Here is a 24,600-nt window from a genome sequence, read left to right on the forward strand (position 1 = left end):
ATACTATTTGGACCCATTTATTATATCATAATATCATTATAATAACGGTTTTATGAAAGCGAATAACTCCCTTATTTTTCCTTTTACTCTAATATGCAACCTAAATCAACAATGATTAGAACTGCACATAGGGCTGGGCGATATATGGAATATACTCGATATATCGCGCGTTTGTCTCTGTGCGATATAGAAAATGACTATATCGTGATATTGGAGTATACGTTCTCACACAGTTGCTTTTAGCTGCGGGCATTACACTACAGGCTTTTATCACTCGTTCTTGTCTCTCCTTCTCACAGAGACATAAAACAAGCGCACCGTCTTACATACGTCGCATACTGTCGCGCGCGCAATGTCATACGCGCAGAGAGGTAGCAGAATGGGTAAAGTTAACTGTGGCAGGTGGAGCAAGCGGAGCGGCGCGAGTGTTAATAAGAGAGAGAAGGTGCAAATCTGGTAACAAATGGAGGAAGAATTAATTCCCAAGGAAAACAGCACGGGGCCCATCGTCTGGCGGTGGTTTGGCTTCAAGCGGAAAGATGTTGAACAGACAACCGTAATGTGTCAAGTATGTGGCAAAAGCGTTGCTACAAAAAAGAGCAGCACTACTAATTTGTAGCATCATTTGAAAAGTCACCCACTAGAGAATGAAGAGTGCTTAAAACTCTGCATGTCAATGTCTCCGACCGGTGCCACACCCAACAAAATGCTGAAGCACCCAGCACTGACCCAATTAAGCCTGGCGTCTTCCATTTCCAAAAAAATAGTCAACAACAGAAGGAGATAACGTCTACCACATAGTGAAGGACATACACTATTTGATTTCCTATTATGCAGCTCATTTTTATTTGACAGTTATTGAAATATCTTGTGTGACATCATGCAAAAAAGTGCACTTTATTTGTTTCAAACTTTTGTAGTGGCGTCCTGTACAAAAAGTGCACTTTAATTTAGTGTTGTTTTGATATGTTTTACCATGAATTGATTAACGTGGACCCAGGCTTAAACAAGTTGAAAAACTTATTCGGGTGTTACCATTTAGTGGTCAATTGTACGGAATATGTACTGTACTGTGCAATCTACTAATAAAAGTTTCAATCAATCAATCAATGTCATCTTAGTGACATCATGCACAAAAGTGCACTAATAGCTTGTTTTAAATCTTAAATCTTGCACTTTGTTTGAAATGACATGAATGTTTGTGCCACTGCTTAATAGCTGATTAATACATCCATCCATCCATCCATCCATCTTCTTCCGCTTACCCGAGGTCGGGTTGCGGGCGCAGCAGCCTAAGCAGGGAAGCCCAGACTTTCCTCTCCCCAGCCAGTTCGTCCAGCTCCTCCCGGGGGATCCCGAGGCGTTCCCAGGACAGCCGGGAGACATAGTCTTCCCAACGTGTCCTGGGTCTTCCCCGTGGCCTCCTACCGGTCGGACGTGCCCGATCCTGACCAGATGCCCGAACCACCTCATCTGGCTCCTCTCCATGTGGAGGAGCAGCGGCTTTACTTTGAGCTCCTCCCGGATGACAGAGCTTCTCACCCTATCTCTAAGGGAGAGCCCCGCCTCCCGGTGGAGGAAACTTATTTCGGCCGCTTGTACCCGTGATCTTGTCCTTTCGGTCATAACCCAAAGCTCATGACCATAGGTGAGGATGGGAACGTAGATCGACCGGTAAATTGAGAGCTTTGCCTTCCGGCTCAGCTCCTTCTTCACCACAACGGATCGATACAGCGTCCGCATTACTGAGGACGCCGCACCGATTTGCCTGTCGATCACACGATCCACTCTTCCCTCACTCGTGAACAAGACTCCGAGGTACTTGAACTCCTCCACTTGGGGCAAGAACTCCTCCCCAACCCGGAGATGGCACTTCACCCTTTTCCGGGCGAGAACCATGGACTTGGAGGTGCTGATTCCCTTCCCAGTCGCTTCACACTCGGCTGCGAAACAGTTTTGGTAAATTGACTTGGCAACACTAAATTGGCCCTAGTGTGTGAATGTGAGTGTGAATGTTGTCTGTCTATCTGTGTTGGCCCTGCGATGAGGTGGCGACTTGTCCAGGGTGTACCCCGCCTTCCGCCCGATTGTAGCTGAGATAGGCTCCAGCGCCCCCCGCGACCCCGAAGGGAATGGGCGGTAGAAAATGGATGGATGGATGGACTTAGTTGTGATTTCCCTTTCTGCATGAAAGTTTAAAATGAGCATATATTAATTCAGTGTGAACAAGTATGTTTTAAAAGCCTACTGAAATGCGATTTTCTTATTTAAACGGGGATAGCAGGTCCATTCTATGTGTCATACTTGATCATTTCGCGATATTGCCATATTTTTGCTGAAAGGATTTAGTAGAGAACATCGACGATAAAGTTTGCAACTTTTGGTCGCTGATAAAAAAGCCTTGCCTGTACCGGAAGTAGCAGATGAGTAGCGTGACGTCACAGGTTGTGGAGCTCCTCACATCTGCACATTGTTTACAATCATGGCCACCAGCAGCGAGAGCGATTCGGACCAAGAAAGTGACGATTTCCCCATTAATTTGAGCAAGGATGAAAGATTCGTGGATGAGGAAAGTGAGAGTGAAGGACTAGAGGGCAGTGGGAGCGATTCAGATAGGGAAGATGCTGTGAGAGGCGGGTGGGACCTGATATTCAGCTGGGAATGACTAAAACAGTAAATAAACACAAGACATATATATACTCTATTAGTCACAACACAACCAGGCTTGTATTTAATATGCCACAAATTAATCCCGCATAACAAACACCTCCCCCCTCCCGTCCATATAACCTGCCAATACAACTCAAACACCTGCAAAACACACTCAATCCAGCAGCCCAAAGTACCGTTCACCTCCCCAAAGTTCATACAGCACATATATTTCCCCAAAATCCCCAAAGTTACGTACATGACATGCACATAGCGGCATGCACGTACGGGCAAGCGATCAAATGTTTGGAAGCCGCAGCTGCATGCGTACTCACGGTACCGCGTCTGCGCATCCAACTTAGTCCTCCTGGTAAGAGTCTCTGTTGTTCCAGTTCTCCACAGGCCAATGGTAAAGCTTGACTGTCATCTTCCGGGAATGTAAACAATGAAACACCGGCTGTGTTTGTGTTGCTGCAGCCGCCCGCAATACACCGCTTCCCACCTACAGCTTTCTTCTTTGCTGTCTCCATTGTTCATTGAACAAATTGCAAAAGATTCACCAACACAGATGTCCAGAATACTGTGGAATTTTGCGATGAAAACAGACGACTTAATAGCTGCCCACCATGCTGTCCCAATATGTCCTCCACAATCTGTGACGTCACGCGCTGACGTCATCATACCGAGACGTTTTCAGCAGGATATTTCGCGCGAAATTTAAAATTGCACTTTAGTAAGCTAACCCGGCCGTATTGGCATGTGTTGCAATGTTAAGATTTCATCATTGATATATAAACTATCAGACTGCGTGGTTGGTAGTAGTGGGTTTCAGTAGGCCTTTAATGTAGACACAATTGGGGGTTAAATCACCAAAAATGATTCCCGGGCGCTGCCACCGCTGCTGCTCACTGCTCCCCTCACCTCCCGGGGGGTGATTAAGGATGATGGGTCAAATGCAGAGAATAATTTTGCCACACCTAGTGTGTGTGTGTGACAATCATTGGTACTTTAACTTTAACTTTTTGAGAATCATCATACTGCTGTGATTATATGCATCTGGTGTTCATTCAAGGCTAAGGGAAAACAATTATCGAGATATATATCGTGTGTATCGTACTAATAAAAGGCCGTATCGCCCAGGCCTAGCTGCACATATGACTTTTAGTAAAAAAAGAAGAAAAAAAGTATCTATGCCTCACCTGGTGTATAGTTCACCGCATGTCACTGCTCTAAATTCAGAACAGTAGAAAAAGTGTTTAATAATTCAGCCAAATAGTTTCCTCTCTTTCTCTCTTTCTCTCTCCCTCTCACTCCCTCCCTCTCTCTCTTTCCCTCTCTCTCTCTCTCCCTCCCTCTCTCTCCCCTGCCATTTGCAAGGTCAGTGCTAGTCTTGTGTCGTCACTTTCTCCCAGAGACGCCGCTATAGAAGGAGAACAGCCGTTCAAATGGAGCAGGATCGGGAAGGAACTTAGGTGTAGCGCCGCTTTAAAGCCTGGAGGACTCGCGGAGGCTGGAAAGAGGCGTGAGCTTTGGCTTTGTTGACATCCACCTTTCGGATTTGAAACCATCCTTCTTATTTACCTATTCACATTTCTTACACACACACACACTCAGAGTGTTACACACACAGAGAGCGAGTGTTAGACACACACACACACACACACACTCGCAGCGATGCCCAGACCCAGATGTCCTCTTCCTCCCCGGACTGTCCGTCATTTCGGTGGCCGAGCCGCCGGCACCTCCTGCCGCCCTTAACCAGGATTTTACATCCGGAAGACAAAAGTGGGCATAGCCGTGATTTTTTTGGCGACACTTTAACGATGTCTTGAGACGTGGAGGGGGGAAATCTTACAAGATGATGACAGTAAGTACAAAAAAAAATTAAATAATAATAATAATAATAATAATAATAATCTAACCCGGCTCGGCTGCATGCATGCCGGGAAATGCTGTGTCCATTGTCGGCTATGGGCGTTTCTGTCACTGGTGGAAGTGGAAGAGGGCGTCAGGTTGCTCTTGGGAGGTTTTTGTTTTTTTTTCCTTTTGGAACATGACATCATGAATGACTCCGAAAACTAGGATGAGTACGTCACTCTTGTTTTTTTTTTTTGTTCTTCTTATTTTGGGTAAGGGGGGTCTCTGCAGCTGTCAATGCGCACGCAGCCTTGTTGTGTTGGCCAAACAACATCCAGGCTGTTTGTGTGTGCATGCATGGTGTTCGTTAATCCCAGCTTTACGGCTCTAGGATGTTGTCTTGCAGCGCCTCCCCTCCCTATGCCTCTGATCTTTCTCATAAACTGCACTTTAACTGATTCAAATATTCCACTGTAGTTCATTTGGCCAACCTACAGTATCTTCGGATTATCACTTTTTTTGTGTGTGTGGAGGCAACGCCGGTCTTTTTACTTTTTTAGGGCCAAAAGCAGGGTTGACTTTGCAGCCCATGCAAGAAGGGTTAGAGAGGGGCATAATAAAGGAGCTGTGGTGCGTTTGATGACCACCTCAATAATTGTATATCAGCACTACATTAGTGACATGCCACAACTGCAGACCGTTTTATTATGACATTTAGGCGATGAGGTGGCGACTCGTCCAGGGTGTACCCCGCCTTCCGCCCGAATGCAGTTGAGATAGGCTCCAGCGACACCGAAATGGACAAGCGGTAGAAAATGGATGAATTCATCGGGGACTTTTAGTGACGTTTGGAACGTTTTACAACAATGTCTGTACGGGCAATTCACATGTGCAGGATTGGGGGCTCTAATACGTTTTTGCAAGAAGTCGTGGTTTATCGGGTGTCCAGAGTGCGGCCAGGGGGCCATTTGTGACCTGCAGCTTGAGTATTGTTGTCCCGCAACTTCCGTCCATTCATTTTCTACCGCTTGTCCCTCTCGTCGAAAAAGAAAAAAGACATTATGTAATGAGAAAGTTTGCTGCGGATATTTTGATATATTTTTAAAATGCTACAAACAGACATGATATAACTAACAGTGCCATGTTTGTCTTATAAGTGACAAACTGTAATATTATTGGGTATTAGTATCAAAATATCAGCTTTTTTTCCATTACATTATGTACTTTTTGCGGTCTTTTCCGACAATATGTTGCAAACCAGTGTGTGTGCCTCACAATACGAAGGTCCTCGGTTCGATCCTGGGCTCGGGGTCTTTCTGTGTGGAGTTTGCATGTTCTCCCGTGTCTGCATGGGTTCCCTCCGGGTACTCCGGCTTTCTCCCACCTCCAAAGACATGCACCTGGGGATAGGTTGATTGGCAACACTAAATTGTCCCTAGTGTGTGAATGTTGTCTATCTGTGTTGGCCCTGTGATGAGGTGGCGACTTGTCCAGGGTGTTCCCCCGCCTTCCGCCCGAATGCAGCTGAGATAGGCTCCAGCACCCTCAGGCGACTCCCAATAGGGACAAACAGTAGAAAATGGATGGATGGACTTAGCAGCCCATGCATGAAGGGTTAGAGAGGGGCATAATAAAGGAGCTGTGGTGCGTTTGATGACCACCTCGGTAATTGTAAATCAGTACTCCATTGCTGCACATACATTAGTGCACATCCTTGCTGTAAAATGCCAACTGCAGACCATTTTATTATGACATTTAGGCTCATTGAACTCATCGGGGATCCACCCAGGTTTTGGTGGACTTTTAGTGACGTTTTGAACGTTTTACAACAATGTCTGTACGGGCAATTCACATGTGCAGGATTGAGGGCTTTAAAACAAAATATGCTTTTGCAAGAAGTAGCAGCATTAATGTGCTACATCAGGGGTGTCCAGAATGCGGCCCGGGGGCCATTTGTGACCTGCAGCTTGAGTATTGTTGCCCCGCAAATTCCGTCCATCCATTTTTCTACCGCTTGTCCCTGTCTTGTCGAAAAATTAAAAACGGTACAAATGTAAGAAAAAGACATTATGGAATGAGAAAGTTTGCTGTGCATATTTTGATATATATTTTTAAATGCTACAAACAGACATTATATAGCTTACAGTGCCATGTTTGTCTTATAGGTGACAAACTGTAATATTATTAGGTATTCGTATCAAAATTACATTACATTACGTACTTTTTGCGCTTTTTTCCGACAATATGTTGCAAACCAGTGCGTGTGCCTCAAATACGAAGGTCTTGGGTTCGATCCTGGGCTCGGGGTGTTTCTGTGTGGAGTTTGCATGTTCTCCCCGTGACTGCGTGGGTTCCCTCCGAGTACTCCGGCTTCCTCCCACCTCCAAAGGCATGCACCTGGGGATAGGTTGATTGGCAACACTAAATGGTCCCTAGTGTGTGAATGTTGTCTATCTGTGTTGGCCCTGAAATGAGGTGGCGACTTGTCCAGGGTGTACCCCGCCTTCCGCCCGAATGCAGCTGAGATAGGCTGCAGCACCCCCCCAAGCGGTAGAAAAATTGGATGGATGGATGTTGCAAACCAACCAGAGCTGCTGTCCAAAAAAGGCCCCTTGGTGGCACTATGGACACACTTGAAATAACTAATAATAGCACAACCTTTCATCTACGACAGTGGTCCCCAACCTTTTTGCAACTGCGGACCGGTCAACACGGACCGGAGGGGGGGCTATGGTATTTTTTTTTATTTTCTTATTTTTTTGTCATAAAGAAATACAATCATGCGTGCTTAAGGACTGTATCCCTGCAGACTGTATTGATCTTTAATTTATATATAATGTAGGAACCAGAAATATTAATAACAGAAAGAAACAACCCTTTTGTGCGAATGAAATGGGGGGAGTGAGGTTTTTTGGGTTGGTGCACTAATTGTAAGTGTATCTTGTGTTTTTTATGTTGATTTAATAAAAAAAAAAAATATATATATATATATATATATTTATATATATATATATATATATGTATATATTTATTTTTTTTTATTTTATTTTTTTTTTTCTTGTGCGGCCCGGTACCAATCGATCCACGGACTGGTGGTTGGGGACCACTGATCTACGAGACAAAGCTGACTCTACATTGTGTCTTTAAAAATATCATGTCTGTTGTCAGCATTTTTGTTTTACTAAATTCAAAAAAATATCAAAATGGCCCCAGCATACTTTGACTTTTCGTTATGCGGCCCTCAGTGGAAAAACTTTGGACACCCCTGCACTACATCATACTACACATTTCTTATCCCGACTGTACCTTCGACACAGCTAATAAAGTTGCCTGGGTCCAGTCACCATATAGCCTCTATGCCATTCATAGGAATAAAGACTAATAATTATGTTTCATCGAGGATGTGGGTTTCTCACCAGATCCACCCATGAAGTCGTTTTGTGGCATTTAGTGAAAAGATGACAAGTAATAACAACTATTAGCAATATCTGTACGGAGAATTCACATTGTTCATCCCTTTTGCGTGAAGAAGCGCATGTAAATTGTCAAGGAATGACAGGGGTGCTTTATATGACAGTTTACTGTAAAGCCCTGCCTGCTCTGTCACTGATAAGAATATACTGACAAGTTTCACAGGGAGCCCCCATCGTGCCGGGTAGTGCGCATTGTTCGTGCCGGCCTGATAAACAGTCTTACATAGATCGAATCCCGGAACAAGTGCAAATTTGTGCTTTAATGATGTTAACATTTTGCATTTTCCAGTAAAAATGGTATTGAACAATTTATTTTCCATGAATTTGTGTTAGTACACAATATTCATTCATTTAAAAAGTATTACAAAATGTTTTATTTATGTAATGGTGGGGGTTAAAATGTAAATTCTGTTAAGGGCCCCAATTTAGTCAGGAGTGGCCCTGCTAATTGAGATCGGTTTAGATTGGGGGTGTCAAACGCATTTTAGATGGGGGGGCCACATGGAGAAAAATCTACTCCTAAGTGGGCCGGACTGGTAAAATCCATCCATCCATCCATCCATCTTTTTCCGCTTATCCGAGGTCGGGTCGCGGGGGCAGCAGCCTAAGCAGGGAAGCCCAGACTTCCCTCTCCCCAGCCACTTCGTCCAGCTCCTCTCCGGGTATCCCGAGGTGTTCCCAGGCCAGCCGGTAGAGACAGTCTTCCCAACGTGTCCTGGGTCTTCCCCGTGGCCTCCTACCGGTCGGACGGGCCTCAAACACCTCCCTAGGGAGGCGTTCGGGTGGTATCCTGACCAGATGCCCGAACCATCTCATCTGGCTCCTCTCGATGTGGAGGAGCAGCAGGTTTACTTTGAGCTCCTCCCGGATGACAGAGCTTCTCACCCTATCTCTAAGGGAGAGCCCCGCCACCCGGCGAAGGAAACTCATTTCGGCCGCTTGTACCCGTGATCTTGTCCTTTCGGTCACGACCCAAAGCTCATGACCATAGGTGAGGATGGGAACGTAGATCGACCGGTAAATTGAAAGCTTTGCCTTCCGGCTCAGCTCCTTCTTCACCACAACGGATCGATACAGCGTCCGCATTACTGAAGACGCCGCACCGATCCGCCTGTCGATCTCACGATCCACTCTTCCCTCACTCGTGAGCAAGACTCCGAGGTACCACTTGGGGCAAGATCTCCTCCCCAACCCGGAGATGGCACTCCACCATTTTCCGGGCGAGAACCATGGACTCGGACTTGGAGGTGCTGATTCCCATCCCAGTCGCTTCACACTCGGCTGCGAACCGATCCAGTGAGAGCTGAAGATCTTGGCCAGATGAAGCCATCAGGACCACATCATTTGCAAATAGCAGAGACCTAATCCTGCAGCCACCAAACCAGATACCCTCAACGCCTTGACTGCGCCTAGAAATTCTGTCCATAAAAGTTATGAACAGAATCGGTGACAAAGGGCAGCCTTGGCGGAGTCCAACCCTCAATGGAAACGGGTCCGACTTACTGCCGGCAATGCGGACCAAGCTCTGACACTGATCATACAGGGAGCGGACCGCCGCAATAAGACAGTCCGTTACCACATACTCTCTGAGCACTCCCCACAGGACTTCCCGGGGTACACGGTCGAATGCCTTCTCCAAGTCCACAAAGCACATGTAGACTGGTTGGGCAAACTCCCATGCACCCTCAAGGACCCTGCCGAGAGTATAGAGCTGGTCCACAGTTCCACGACCAGGACGAAAACCACACTGTTTCTCCTGAATCCGAGGTTCGACTATCCGGCATAGCCTCCTCTCCAGTACACCTGAATAGACCTTGCCCGGAAGGCTGAGGAGTGTGATCCCGCGATAGTTGGAACACACCCTCCGGTTCCCCTTCTTAAAGAGAGGAACCACCACCCCGGTCTGCCAATCCAGAGGTGTACCGCCCCCGATGTTGCAGAGTCTTGTCAACCAAGACAGCCCCACAGCATCCAGAGCCTTAAGGAACTCCGGGCGGATCTCATCTGCCTTGCCACCGAGGAGCTTTTTAACTACCTCGTCAACCTCAGCCCCAGAAATAGGAGAGCCCACCACAGATTCCCCAGGCACTGCTTCCTCATAGGAAAACGTGCTGGTAGGATTGAGGAGGTCTTCGAAGTATTCCCTCCACCGATCCACAACATCCGCAGTCGAGGTCAGCAGAACACCATCCTCACCATACACGGTGTTGACATAGCACTGCTTCCCCTTCCTGAGGCGGCGGATGGTGGTCCAGAATCGCTTCAAAGCCGCCCGGAAGTTGTTTTCCATGGCTTCCCCGAACTCCTCCCATGTCCGAGTTTTTGCCTCCGCAACCGCTGAAGCCGCACACCGCTTGGCCTGTCGGAACCTGTCCGCTGCTTCCGGAGTCCTATGAGCCAAAAGAGCCCGATATAACTCTTTCTTCAGCTTGACGGCATCCCTCACCACACCAGCGGGTTCTAGGATTACCGCCACGACAGGCACCAACCACCTTGCGGCCACAGCTCCAATCGGCCGCCTCGACAATAGAGGTGCGGAACATGGTCCACTCAGACTCAATGTCCAGCGCCTCCCTGGTGACATGTTCAAAGTTCTTCCGGAGGTGGGAATTGAAACTCTCTCTGACAGGAGACTCTGCCAGGCGTTCCCAGCAAACCCTCACAATGCGTTTGGGCCTGCCAGGTCTGTTCGGCATCCTCCCCCACCATCGCAGCCAACTCACCACCAGGTGGTGATCGGTAGAAAGCTCCGCCCCTCTCTTCACCCGAGTGTCCAAAACATGAGACCGCAAATCCGATGACACAACTACAAAGTCGATCATGGAACTGTGGCCTAGGGTGTCCTGGTGCCAAGTGCACATAAAATCTGGTAAAATCACAGCACGATAACTTCAAAATAAAGACATCAGATTTTCTTTGTTTGAGAATAGAACAAGCACATTCTGAAAATGTACAAATTATAATGTTGTTTTTACATGTTGCGGCTAATAGTATTCTATCTTTATTTGTCGTTATTTACACTTTCTGAATAAATTATGTGATATCAGTCAACTCATTGGTGTTAATTTTCAATTTATCAAGATAAAAAAATATAAATCAAATTACAGGATGCTATTTATGTAGTTTGCTCATTTTCCTCGACTGGTGCACTAATATCATTTTTGTTTTTTTTACATATGTAGCATAATCTACAAAGATACAAGGAATTGCTCTTGCGACATCTAGTAGACACATTTAGGACAGCAGTTTCTTCCATTCAAAAATTTCGGCTCATTTTCATACGTAGCAAACTCATCCCGTGCGCCGGATAAAACCTGTTAGATGTTAATGTACCATACTTGCCAACCTTGAGACCTCCGATTTCGGGAGGTTGGGGGCGTGGCTAAGAGGGGAGGAGTATATTTACAGCTAGAATTCACCAAGTCAAGTATTTCATATACATATATATATATATATATATATATAATACTTGACTTTCAGTGAATTCTAGCTATAAATATATATTTATTTTATTATATATGTATATATATATATATATATAAATAAAAGAAATACTTGATTTTCAGTGTTCATTTATTTACACATATACTTGTTGAGTTAAGGGTTGAATTGTCCATCCTTGTTCTATTCTCTGTCACTATTTTTCTAACCATGGTGAACACCCTCTCTGATGATGCATTGCTGTGTGGCACGCACAAAAGTGTTTTCATCAAATGCCCTAGATGGCAGTATTGTCCTGTTTAAGAGTGTCTCAACATTGCTGTTTACGGCAGATGAACTGCTTTACGGTAGACGAAAACGTGACTGCTGTTGTTGTGTGTTGTTACCGCGCTGGGAGGACGTTAATGAAACTGCCTAACAATAAACCCACATAAGAAACCAACAACTTGCCCTCCATCATTCTACAGTTATAACGTGATTGGGCAGGCACGCCGTTTATATTGTGGGAAAGCGGACTCAGGTCCACATGGACCTGAGTCCGCCTGAATTTCGGGAGATTTTCGGGAGATAATTTGTCCCGGGAGGTTTTCGGGAGAGGCGCTGAATTTCGGGAGTCTCCCGGAAAATCCGGGAAGGTTGGCAAGTACCGTATTTTCCGCACTATAAGGCGCACCGGATTATTAGCCGCACCTTCAATGAATTACATATTTCATAACTTTGTCCACCAATAAGCCGCCCCGGACTATAAGCCGCGCCTACGCTGCGCTAAAGGGAATGTCAAAAAAACAGTCAGATAGGTCAGTCAAACTTTAATAATATATTAAAAACCAGCGTTCTAACAACTCTGTTCACTCCCAAAATGTACGCAAATGTGCAATCACAAACATAGTAAAATTCAAAATAGTGCAGAGCAATAGCAACATAATGTTGCTCGAACGTTAATGTCACAACACACAAAATAAACATAGCGCTCACTTTCTGAAGTTATTCTTCATTCGTTAATCCTTCGTCTTCGGTGTCCGAAGTGAAAAGTTGGGCAAATTTACGATCCACTGGCAGATGTTGGCGTCGTCTGGCGCTGCCTCCTCGTCTTAGTGAAGGTGTGTTCGCCTTCTGTCTTCCATTGTTCCCACGCAGTTAGCAGTCTAGCTTCGAATGCCCTGTTGACACCAATATCTAGCGGCTGGAGGTCTTTTGTCAATCCACCCGGAATGACGGCGAGTATTGAATTAAGCGCGTAAGCGTGTCTCTCAATGTGCTGTTATGAGCTAGCAAATATAACAACTACACTACCCAGCATGCAACGATAGTTACGAGCATGCGCGGTAGCCCTGAGAAGTTCCCACGCAGTTAGCAGTCTAGCTTCGAATGCCCTGTTGACACCAATATCTAGCGGTTGGAGGTCTTTTGTCAATCCACCCGGAATGACGGCGAGTATTGAATTAAGCGCGTAAGCGTGTCTCTCAATGTGCCGTTATGAGCTAGCAAATATAACAACTACACTACCCAGCATGCAACGATAGTTACGAGCATGCGCGGTAGCCCTGAGAAGCGTTGTATGCTGGGAGTTCGAATGTGGTTATGAGCACGCTGTGAGAAAACGTTGAGAACTCAGTTAACACGCCTCGTCTGCATTATTTATAATTAGACAGACAACACACTTAATAGGAGCCATTTTGGGGTCTTTACATAAACACACAAATGGAAATGAAACGTCACATATCCCAGCATGCACCGCGCGCTTCTTCTACGGGGAAAAAAGATGGCGGCTGTTTACCGTAGTTGCGAGACCTAAACTTTATGAAAATGAATCTTAATATTTATCCATATATAAAGCGCACCGGGTTATAAGGCGCACTGTCAGCTTTTGAGAAAGTTTGTGGTTTTTAGGTGCGCCTTATAGTGCGGAAAATACGGTATGTACTGTACTGCATCTGGACTATTTTGTTCCTTAAAAGAAGCTAAAAAAAAAAAAAAAAGTCACACAAGGTGTACCTAATAAAGTGGCCAAAAGACTTGATAGTAAGAAATGATGTGATAATATTTTAGAGCGCCTCTTTGTATATAATTTTATTTTTTTGCCGTGTCATAAATTTTGCTGCAAGAAATGTGTCGCCTTTCCGACTTGATTCATGCGAGGGGTGGAGGTGCGGGTGTGTGTGATCTCTTGTATACAACACGGACATTTTCATTACCTGTGGAGTAATCAGTCATGCGGTGATTACAGGGGGGTAGAGGTCGGGGAGCATACGGTCAAGGTTACGCGCATTTCACGTTCATGACATGTCGGTGTCCCTCGCAGGAAGCTGGTCCAACACAATGCTTTTGTCTCTGTGGGCACGCATTCTGTGAGATGAAGCTTGTGATCGCTGGTCCCAAAAAGGAGCTGTAGCTGCAAAATTATGGGCAGACGGGAAGTTCCTGCCGGACAGGAAGTGCTGTGAGACTGCCGGTCTCAAACTTCCAAACAGATTTGACTCAAAATATGGTGTATTCTACTGGCAGCCCGAGTTCAATACAAGCTTTGGAGACTTAAAGGGGAACATTATCACAATTTCAGAAGGGTTAAAACCATTAAAAATCAGTTCCCAGTGGCTTATTTTATTTTTCAAAGTTTTTTTCAAAATTTTACCCATCACGCAATATCCCTAAAAAAAAAAGCTTCAAAGTGCCCGATTTTAACCATCGTTATATACACCCGTCCATTTTCCTGTGATGTCACATAGTGATGCCGATACAAACAAACGTTCTCAGTTGGTTATTTATGCCTCATATACCGTACACTTATTCAGCCTGTTGTTCACTATTCTTTATTTATTTTAAATTGCCTTTCAAATGTCTATTCTTGGTGTTGGGTTTTATCAAATAAATTTCCCCAAAAAATGTGACTTATACTCCAGTGCGACTTATACATGTTTTTATTCCTTCTTTATTATGCGATTTCGGCCGGTGCGACTTATACTCCGGAGTGACTTATACTCCGAAAAATACGGTATAATAAGTCTCTTTTTCTTTTTTAATAAGTTATTCTGAAGGTAACCAATAATAAATAAAATACTTCTTACCATTAATGCGACTTCTGGTGCTGTATGGTTTTGCTGATGGCTTTGTAGTCTGGTTGATACGTGGTTATTTTTAACACTGTGATTACCAGCGGAATTATTCATTACTTATCTGGGGTGAGTTTTTCCTTGCCCTTATGTGGGCTCTGTACCGAGGATGTCGTTGTGGCTTGTGCAGCCCTTTGAGACACTTGTGATTTAGGGCTATATAAATAAACATTGATTGATTGACTTATTGTGTTAAGCAATGTCAGCTAGGATTTATCAGAGAGCCAGATGCGGTCATCAAAAGAGCCACATCTGGCTCGAGAGCCATAGGTTCCCTACCCCTGCTCTACAACTCACAACACATTGTAGTCTTTTTTCTTTTTTTTTTTTTTTAAGAAAAGATTTTAGCAGAGCTTGTACCTTGTGCTGCACCCCTCCTCTATCTTGCAAAAGGTCCTTTTGCATCCTTTTACCTGACATTTACAGTAATGGAACATATTGGATGTCAGTATGATGTAAGACACTGTTCTAGCTTGAACACAAGGTCTTTGCCCAAAGTGTATTTCATTGTACAGATAGCTGCTTTTGTACCACCGACACTTGACTCTTCGGAGTACTTTTTTGGCCCAAACCTTAGAATCCAGTAATGAACCCCATGGAGTACATTAGTGCAGATGCACCTTAAGGGACAGGGCTGTCCTAATTTATTTGTGTACTTCTGAAGTGTGTTGCGTGACTCCATATAACTTTCACTTACTTTTCTCATTCACCAAACGTTTTTAGTTCACGACTGCACGAGTGTTGTGAACTCCCTTCGGACTCCTCGCTGTGGGCGCGGGTCATTTCTCTTGAAACTTTCTCTTTTCGTTTTTATCTCTACCTGGTAATCCCATCGGCGACAGTACCACATTAAGTTGATCGTTTAATGGTATATTTATTTGATTAGATTTTTTTCTCAGATGTCACATTTACATATCTCTTTGTCAACCTCCGCGTCCATTGTGTCACTTTTGCCTTAATTTTAGTGCACACATTAATGCCACAGGGATCTCGCAACCAGGGAATCTGTATTGTACTTTTACAAATGGCCTCCAACCGCAGAATTTATCGTAACATACAAAGGGACTCCAACCCTTTGCTCTTTTAGGCGAAGACAAACGACCTATTTGCTTACTCGTCAGTGAAGCAGCCCGTCACGGTAGTCTAGACACAATGACGTGAGTTGACGACTATTTACAACTATTGTGCAGGCCTGGTGAGTCTGTCCAGAAGAGTGTAAGAGACGTCCAATCCTCATCCCGGACAAAGCCCCCAAATTGTTGCGCGGGACCAGTCCTCTCAGGGAATAAAACACACTGGTCAATCCCGAGTTCTTTTGAATGACATATATGTTGAGTAAAAAAGACCACCGAGACAGAATAGTACTTGGCCAAGTTTTACTAAAGCTTTAGGAGACCAGCCCTTACAACGCGACAATAGTATCAGCGAGAAGAGGTCTAAATCCAAACTAAAAGAGTCTGCTTATGTAGCGCGAAAACAGCCCCTCTCGCCCAGAAAGGAGCAGAGCTACGTCCTCAAAACAGATAGGAACTTGCCAAAACAACAGGAGCCCTTAAAACAACACAACGAGTTTAGTAGCGGACATAAGATAAAAGCACGGGCATCACGAGAAGACACGCTACATAGGAAAATACTAGATGATTTAAACATGACTATGGATTCAAAAATAACACTTAAAATATCTAATTCTCACAGGTGCTGCCACGAAAATGGTAAATCCTGCACCCCTATGGTGTTGCCTGTGCTGTTTGTTTCCGGACAAATACACACCGTGTGCTGTACTTTTTGACGCTATATGTTGAATTTTTTGATTGATTGAAACTTTTATTAGTAGATCTCACAGTACAGTGCATATTCTGTACAATTGACCACTAAAAGGTAACACCCAAATAAGTTTTTCAACTTGTTTAAATCGGGGTCCACGTTAATCAGTTCATGGTAATTGACATGAACTCTCTCGCACAAAAACACAATGTAACTTTGGAGGGGTTTTCCTAATCACCACTGAATTTAGAAGACCGACAAACACGTGTCTGTAAAACTTGAGCAAAATCGGTTGGAAATTCATGGCCAACATCTTTGTAAGGGTCCAGGTGGAACATATTGTCCATAAGTTATTGAACATTTGTCTTATGATTGTATTCAGGAATGTCTTCCAAAGTATTTTGAGTCCAACCTAAATTCCTTTTCAGTCATGACAAAGACATCCTCTAACGCCATATGACTTCCCTTGTCTGATTGCAGGATTACCGGGAGGATGGCATGGACTTGGGGAGCGATGCATCCAGCCGCTCCAGCTCAGAGTCCAACTCCAACAAGGTTACCCCCTGCTCTCCTTCTCCTGACCTGGCCACGCTAGATGGCTACAAATCATCCCCTTCTCTGGACCTTGTCACCTTAGAGGACTATGAGGAGGACGAGGACTACCAAGAGTACAAGAAGAAGGTGATAGAGGAGTGGGAGAGTGAGTACGGAGACGACTGCGCCTCCCCACAGGCTCCTGGTCAGGAGGAAAGCGGAGGAGGCGTCACAGGGCCCGTCGAGGTCGGCGAGGTCTACAGGAAGAACAGCCACAGCCTTGCCGAAGAATTACAGGATGTGAAGACCATCCCTCCCATCCCGGCCCCCAGCAGGCGCACTAGCAACTCCATCGCCGGCGTCCCAGAAGAACTTAAACAAAACGGAAACGTAATTTTGCCCCGCAGCAACCAGCTTCACTCCCCTGGTACACCACAGGGGGGGCTCACAGGGGCTGCCAACCGCAGACACCTCAGTCAAGGCAGGGGGAACCGAAGCACGGGCGGCGCAGGACACAGTGCTGGGATTGTAGGATGTATGGGGGGTTACGGAGAGGAGGACAGCGTTGAGGAAGAGACTCTGCCTACCATGGACTGGGCCGCGCTGGAGAGGCACCTGGCAGGTCTGCAGTGCCGAGAACAGGAGAACCAAAACCTCAATCACAACCAGAACCACAACGTGGGCAAGACCAGCTACACCTCAGTGAGTGCACACATATACTTTTCCTTCAATGTTCCCAAGCTGCTCTAATCCACCACTTATCCGTGTCAGATGGACTCTAGATACACAAGGTAAGGTTAGCTGGAGCGAAGAACAGGGATTAGAGAGCTAATGTAGCGCTAAGCTATGTGGTCCGGCTATTAACCTGACCGGCATAGAAGTCGAGGCTGCACAGCTGGAGGGAATAGAAGGCTGCAGGGGGCATCAGGAATGTTGTAGCTCAGTGTGTCTCTAAGTAGGTATCAATAGGAATACTTGGGGAACCTAAAACTGACACACTTGGTCTTTGGATGATGTGCATGATCTTGAATACTGTAGACCAAAAGTGTTAGAATATCTGAAGGAAAAAGGGAGACAATATCGCAGCAGCATCCTGTCAAAGTTAACAAGCTCTGTGTTCATCCCAAAAGGTTTCTACCAAAGGGTGGTTAATGTATGCAATAATATGAGATTTTGGTCGATATAAGGTAATAATGTATCATGTCACACTGACAAATGGTAACTGAGCTCACTCGTGGCAGTGAAGAAATTGGAGCTGTTTTTTGTTATGGTCATGTGATGTTTCTACCAGTAGGTGGTAGTGTTGCATCGGCCCTTCCTCCTGCCATAGGAACTGCAGGTTTTTATGAGTCACTCTCAATTTCCTGGGATCAGTCAGTTTAAATCCCAAACCCAAGTAGATTTGTTTTCTGTGCGGCTCCAAAAGCATGTCACTTAAACTGAAGGAGCGAGACAAATTTATACACAGAGACTTTGTATGCGGTGCAAACACGCATTAAGTGACGTTGAATAGGCTGTTTGAATGCAGCAGCAGATCTGTGCTCCTTTTGGAATGCCAAGACCCTTTTTTTTCCTCAGTGCACGCGGACAATGGCTGCAGCCATTGTGTGTGTGTGTGTGTGTGTGTGTGTGTGTGTGTGTGTGTGTGTGTGTGTGTGTGTGTGTGTGTGTGTGTGTGTGTTCTTGTATTTCTACCCTTCTTGAGACATCAACAAGGAAAAGTACCTTCCATATGAGGAGGTGTGAACAAGTGAGGACATAAATCATGGTCCCAATGACATTGCATCTAATAGAGAATGTCTCATTTGCACCCCTGCTGGTGACATCTATTAAAATGAGGGTGGTCCCAAAAAGGAGGGATTTTTCAAATTGACTGTGTGTGTCGGTTTTAAAAGTGCTCCAACTCTGGTCAACATATGAAATAACAAGTGTGTGTATGAAATTGAAATGCGCCCCATTTGGCCAACATTAATATAAAAAAATAAAATAAATATGTATATAGAGACATACTGTAATAACTTGAAGTAAATAAACATTTAAAAAAATAGAAAAAATACATTTAAAAAAATAAACTTCAAAGCAGTCTTTTTCTCACAATGTCGACTTTTTTCTTATAAAATTGGGAACAATTTCTCAGTCTTTCTGCTTCTGTACTATTGCAATATTTTTTCGTAAAATTATTACTTTTTTTATGCAAAATTATTACTTTTTTATGCAAAATGGCGACATTTGTCATATAAAATTCTGACTTATCACAATTAGGGCTGCAACAACTAATCAATTAAATTGATTAAAATCGATTATAAAAATAGTTGGCGATTAATTTAGCCATCGATTCGTTGGATCTATGCTATGCTTTTATAATTGTTTTTTTGTTTTTTTTAAATAAACCTTTATTTATAAACTGCAACATTCACAAACAGCTGAGAAACAATAATCAAAATAAGTATGGTGCCAGTATGCTGTTTTTTTTTTCAATAAAATACTGGAAAGGATAGAAATGTAGTTTGTCTCTTTTATCCGATTATTAATCGATTAATCGAAGTAGTAATCGACACATTAATCGATTATCAAATTAATCGTTAGTTGCAGCCCTAATCACAATATTGCCAGTTTTTTTTGTTGTTCTTGTAAAATAGTGCCATTTTTTGAGTAAAATTATGACTTTTGTCATCATTTTGCCGAGTGAAATTCCGATTGTTTTTGATAATTTTACAGTTTTCTTATAAAATTGTGACATTTGTCGAGTAAAATGACGACTCCTTTCATAAAATTGCCAAAATGTTAAGCTTTTTCTTGTAAAATTGCGACTGTTATTGAGTACAATTCCAACTTCTATCATAACATTGCGCAAATGTTCAGTTTTTCTTGTAAAATTTTGACTTGCGTTGAGTACAATTACAACTTTTATTATAATACTGCCAAAATTCTCAGTTTTTCTTGGGAAATATGACTATAACTAATTTTTCACAACAAGATTTTTTATCTTTGCATAGTATGTATATATTATTAACGTTGTAAAAACACATCTTTATATATCTAGAAAGGGTGGTCCTAAAGCGGTAGGCATTTTTCAGAGGTCTCAAGAAGGTAATAAATACCTGTGTGTGTGTGTGTGTGTGTGTGTGTGTGTGTGTGTGCGTGTGTGCGTGTGTGCGTGTGCGCGTGTGCGGGTGTGCGTGTGTGCGTGTGCGTGTGTGTGTGTGTGACTCCTGCCCCCCCGAGGCATGTCAGGAATGCAATGGGAGAAGTGAGTAGGGGGATAAGAGAAAGGAAAGGGAGCGAAAAGAAAAAAAAGATGATATCTTTAAGGTTGGAGTAGTTCAGCCACGTGGCTCAATTTGTGTGACCTGCTGTCCTGCTGGAAGGCTCTTGGAATGCTATAATTAAGGGAATTCTAGCCTCTTATTTTAGTATATCCTGTGTAAGATTGTTGAACTGCATGGGTGGAAAAACTCCTGAAAGGGAGCGCTCATCTCCACGTTGCAGCCTCGGTCTTATGTGGAAAAGATGGAGATGTTCTCGGCCTCCTGGTCCACACATGAACAGAACAAGACTTTTGCTCTTTTCCCAAAATCTAAATTCTAGTTTGAATAGTCTGGTGAAGATAAGAAAGTGGAGTCAGCCACCCTGAGCAGCGAGACAAGGAGATACACCATCGTAAAGACGCAAGCTCATATTCAGGACAATTACGCTACCATCAACCTTGTTTTGACCTTCTGCTAACCGCATAACAGACTAACGTATATCTTAAAACGTTTACTTCACTAAAGAGTTGTCATTAGTAAAATAATACTGAAGCAAAATAGAAGCATGATTAACCACCTACCTCGATTATGATAGTCAAAGATCCTCCTATGACAGGATTGTATTGCTGTTTTTAACGACGTACTGCAAAAACCTGAGGCAAAGATCACAAATACGACAGGAGCACTGCTATTTATAAGGCTCTCGTGTAAAAATGATAGTCAAAGTTCCTCTAAATGACAGGAGCACTGCTGATTATAAGGCCCTCGTGTAAAAATGTCAGTCAAATATCCTCTATATAACTTAAGCACTGCTGTTTATGAAGATCTTGTGTAAAAATGATAGCCAAAGATCCTCTATATGACAGGAGCATTGCTGATTTTAATGACTTGATTGATTAATGCTCGTCAAAGATCCTCTATGTAACAGGACCACTGCGGTTTTTAATGACTTCATTTACTAATGATTGTTAAAGATCCTCTATCTAACATGAGCACTGGTGTTCATTAGGACCTTGTGTAAAAATGATAGTCAAAGATCCTCTATATGATAGGAGCATTGCTGATTTTAATGACTTGATTTAATAATGCTCGTCAAAGATCCTCTACGTAACAGGACCACTGCGGTTTTTAATGACTTAATTTACTAATGATTGTTAAAGATCCTCTACGTAACAGGACCACTGCTGTTTTTAATGACTTAATTTGATAATGATTGTTAAAGATCCTCTATCTAACATGAGTACTGGTGTTTATAAGGACCTCGTGTAAAAATGATAGTCGCAGATCCTCTATATGACAGGAGCACGGCTGTTTACAAAAACCTTGTGTAAAAATGCCAGTCAAATATCCTCTATATAACTTAAACACTGTTGTTTATAAAGACCTTGTGTAAAAATGATAGCCAAAGATCCTCTATATGATAGGAGCATTGCTGATTTTAATGACTTGATTTAATAATGCTCGTCAAAGATCCTTTACGTAACAGGAGCACTGCTGTTTTTAATGACTTAATTTTATAATGATAGTTAAAGATCCTCTATCTAATATGAGCACTGGTGTTTATAAGGACCTCGTGTAAAAATGATAGTCACAGATCCTCTATATGACAGGAGCACCGCTGTTTATAAAGACCTCGTGTAAAAATGCCAGTCAAATATCCTCTATATAACTTAAGCACTGTTTATAAAGACCTCGTGTAAAAATGCCAGTCAAATATCCTCTATATAACTTAAGCACTGTTGTTTATAAAGACCTCATGTAAAAATGACAGTCAAAGATCCTCTATATGACAGGAGCATTGCTGATTTTAATGACTTTATTTAATAATGCTCGTCAAAGATCCTCTACGTAACAGGAGCACTGCTGTTTTTAATGACTTAATTTGATAATGATAGTTAAAGATCCTCTATCTAACATGAGCACTGGTGTTTATAAGGACCTCGTGTAAAAATGATAGTCACAGATCCTCTATATGACAGGAGCACGGCTGTTAATAAAGACCTCGTGTAAAAATGCCAGTCAAATATCCTCTATATAACTTAAGCACTGTTGTTTATAAAGACCTTGTGTAAAAATGACAGCCAAAGATTCTCTATATGATAGGAGCATTGCTGATTTTAATGACTTGAATTAATAATGCTCGTCAAAGATCCTCTATGTAACAGGACCACTGCTGTTTTTAATGACTTCATTTGATAATGATTGTTAAAGATCCTCTATCTAACATGAGCACTGGTGTTTATGAGGACCTCGTGTAAAAATGATAGTCGCAGATCCTCTATATGACTTAAGCACTGTTGTTTATAAAGACCATGTGTAAAAATGATAGCCAAAGATCCTCTATATGATAGGAGCATTGCTGATTTTAAAGACTTGATTTATTAATGCTCGTCAAAGGTCCTCTATGTAACAGGACCACTGCTGTTTTTAATGAATTCATTTAATGATTGTTAAAGATCCTCTATCTAACATGAGCACTGGTGTTTATAAGGACCTCGTGTAAAAATGAGAGTCATAGATCCTCTATACGACAGGAGCACGGCTGTTTATAAAGACCTCGTGTAAAAATGCCAGTCAAATATCCTCTATATAACTTAAGCACTGTTGTTTATAAAGACCTTGTGTAAAAATGATAGCCAAAGATCCTCTATATGACAGGAGCATTGCTGATTTTAATGACTTGATTTAATAATGCTCGTCAAAGATCCTCTATGTAACAGGACCACTGCTGTTTTTAATGACTTCATTTGATAATGATTGTTAAAGATCCTCTAACATGAGCACTGGTGTTTATAAGGACCTTGTGTAAAAAGGATAGTCACAGATCCTCTATATGACAGGAGCACGGCTGTTTATAAAGACCTCGTGTAAAAATGATAGCCAAATATCCTCTATATCAGAGGTGTCAAAGTCGTTTTCACTGAGGGCCACATGGCAGTTATGTTTGGCCCCAGAGGGCCGCTTCTAACAGTGAATACTATTATTACACCATTTTTTTAATGCATTTTATTAGTGGATTTTTTGAAAACTAAAATGTAAAAAAAAATATGGTAAATTGCAATAATTTCACCTCAAAATGTAGTGTTTATTACTGTAAATGGAAAAACAGTACTGTTCTTTTTATGGTTAAAAAAAATAAATAAATACATTTTACTGTAAATTAAAAAAAAACTGCTATTTTACAGTAAAGATGTGGCACCTGTTTTTACCAAAAATCAACAAGTGTGGATTTGTCGGTGTATTACTGTAAATGCCAAAACAACACCACAGTTTATTACAGTAAAAAAGGACTGTTTTTTTTTTAATTTACAGAAAAATACTGTAAAAACCACAGTAAATTTCACAATTTTACCATCAAATCTTTTGCTACTTTTACATTGCACAATTTGATGGATAACTTGCTTTGAAATCATTATTGGTATATTTCTATTTAAAAATGGTTTGAATGTTTGATAATATATTTTTGCACAATTAGACAATATTTAATTTAACATCGTTTGCAATCACATGGAGTACATATATGTTTTTTCTCCCAAAATAGAAAGAAATAATACAATTAGTAAGAAAAGTTACAATATTGATACATATTATTTCCAGGCCAAATAAAACGACGTGGCGGGCCACATCTGGCCCCCGGGCCTTGAGTTTGACACCGGTGCTCTATATGATAAGAGCATTTCTGATTTGAATGACTTGATTTAATAATGCTTATCAAAGATCCACTTCTATGTAACAGGACCACGGCTGTTTTTAATGACTTCATTTAATGATTGTTAAAGATTGTCTATCTAACATGAGCACTGCTGTTTATAAGGACCTCATGTAAAAATGATAGTCAAAGATCCTCTATATGACAGGAGCACGGCTGTTTATAAGGCCCTTGTGTAAAAATAATAGCCAAAGATCCTCTATATGATAAGAGCATTGCTGTTTTTTAATGACTTAATTTAATTATGCTCGTCAAAGAGCCTCTATATAACAGGAGAACTGCTTTTTTAATTACTTCATGCTTGCCAATGCTTGCCAAAGATCCTCCATATAACATTAGCACTGCTTTTTATAAGGACGTCATGCAAAAGCAACAGTCAAGGATCCTCTATTAGACAGGAGCATTGCTGTTTTGAATTCCTTCATTTAATAATGCACGTCAAAAATCCTCTATACAACTGGAGCACTGCTGTTTTTGATGACTTTGTTTTATGATGCTCGTCAAAGATCCTCTATATATAACAGGAGTGCTGTTGTTTTAAGGACCTCATGCATGTAAAAGTGCTCTACTGTATATGACAGGAGCACCGCTGTTTTAAGGAACTAATGTAAAAATGCCTGTCAAAGATCATCTAAATAACAGCAGCGCTGCTGTTTCTAAGGACCTCATGTAAAATGCCGGTCAAAGATCCTCTAATGACAGTAGCACTGCTGTTTTTTTGAAGGACCTAATGTAAACATGCCTGTCAAAGATCATCTATTTTACAAGAGCACTGCTGTTTTTAAGGACCTCTTGTAAAAATGCTTTTCAAAGAT

At 42.6% G+C, this 24,600-nt stretch overlaps 1 protein-coding gene across 5 annotated transcripts in view; it reads left to right on the top strand.

The window, feature by feature from the left end:
* schip1 (schwannomin interacting protein 1) overlaps window positions 1-24,600 on the top strand; it is a 797,934-nt gene that overhangs the window by 643,649 nt on the left and 129,685 nt on the right. For 4 of the 5 annotated variants that reach the window (XM_061973019.1, XM_061973020.1, XM_061973021.2 and 1 more), the window contains one exon: window positions 16,775-17,530. In XM_061973019.1, coding sequence (XP_061829003.1) covers window positions 16,775-17,530 — 756 coding nt within the window. Of the gene's footprint in view, window positions 1-4,037; window positions 4,517-16,774; window positions 17,531-24,600 lie in introns of those variants that run through there. The other variant, XM_061973023.1, reaches the window with a different exon arrangement.

Source organism: Nerophis lumbriciformis, linkage group LG17, assembly GCF_033978685.3.
Source record: "Nerophis lumbriciformis linkage group LG17, RoL_Nlum_v2.1, whole genome shotgun sequence".
NCBI lineage: Eukaryota > Metazoa > Chordata > Actinopteri > Syngnathiformes > Syngnathidae > Nerophis > Nerophis lumbriciformis.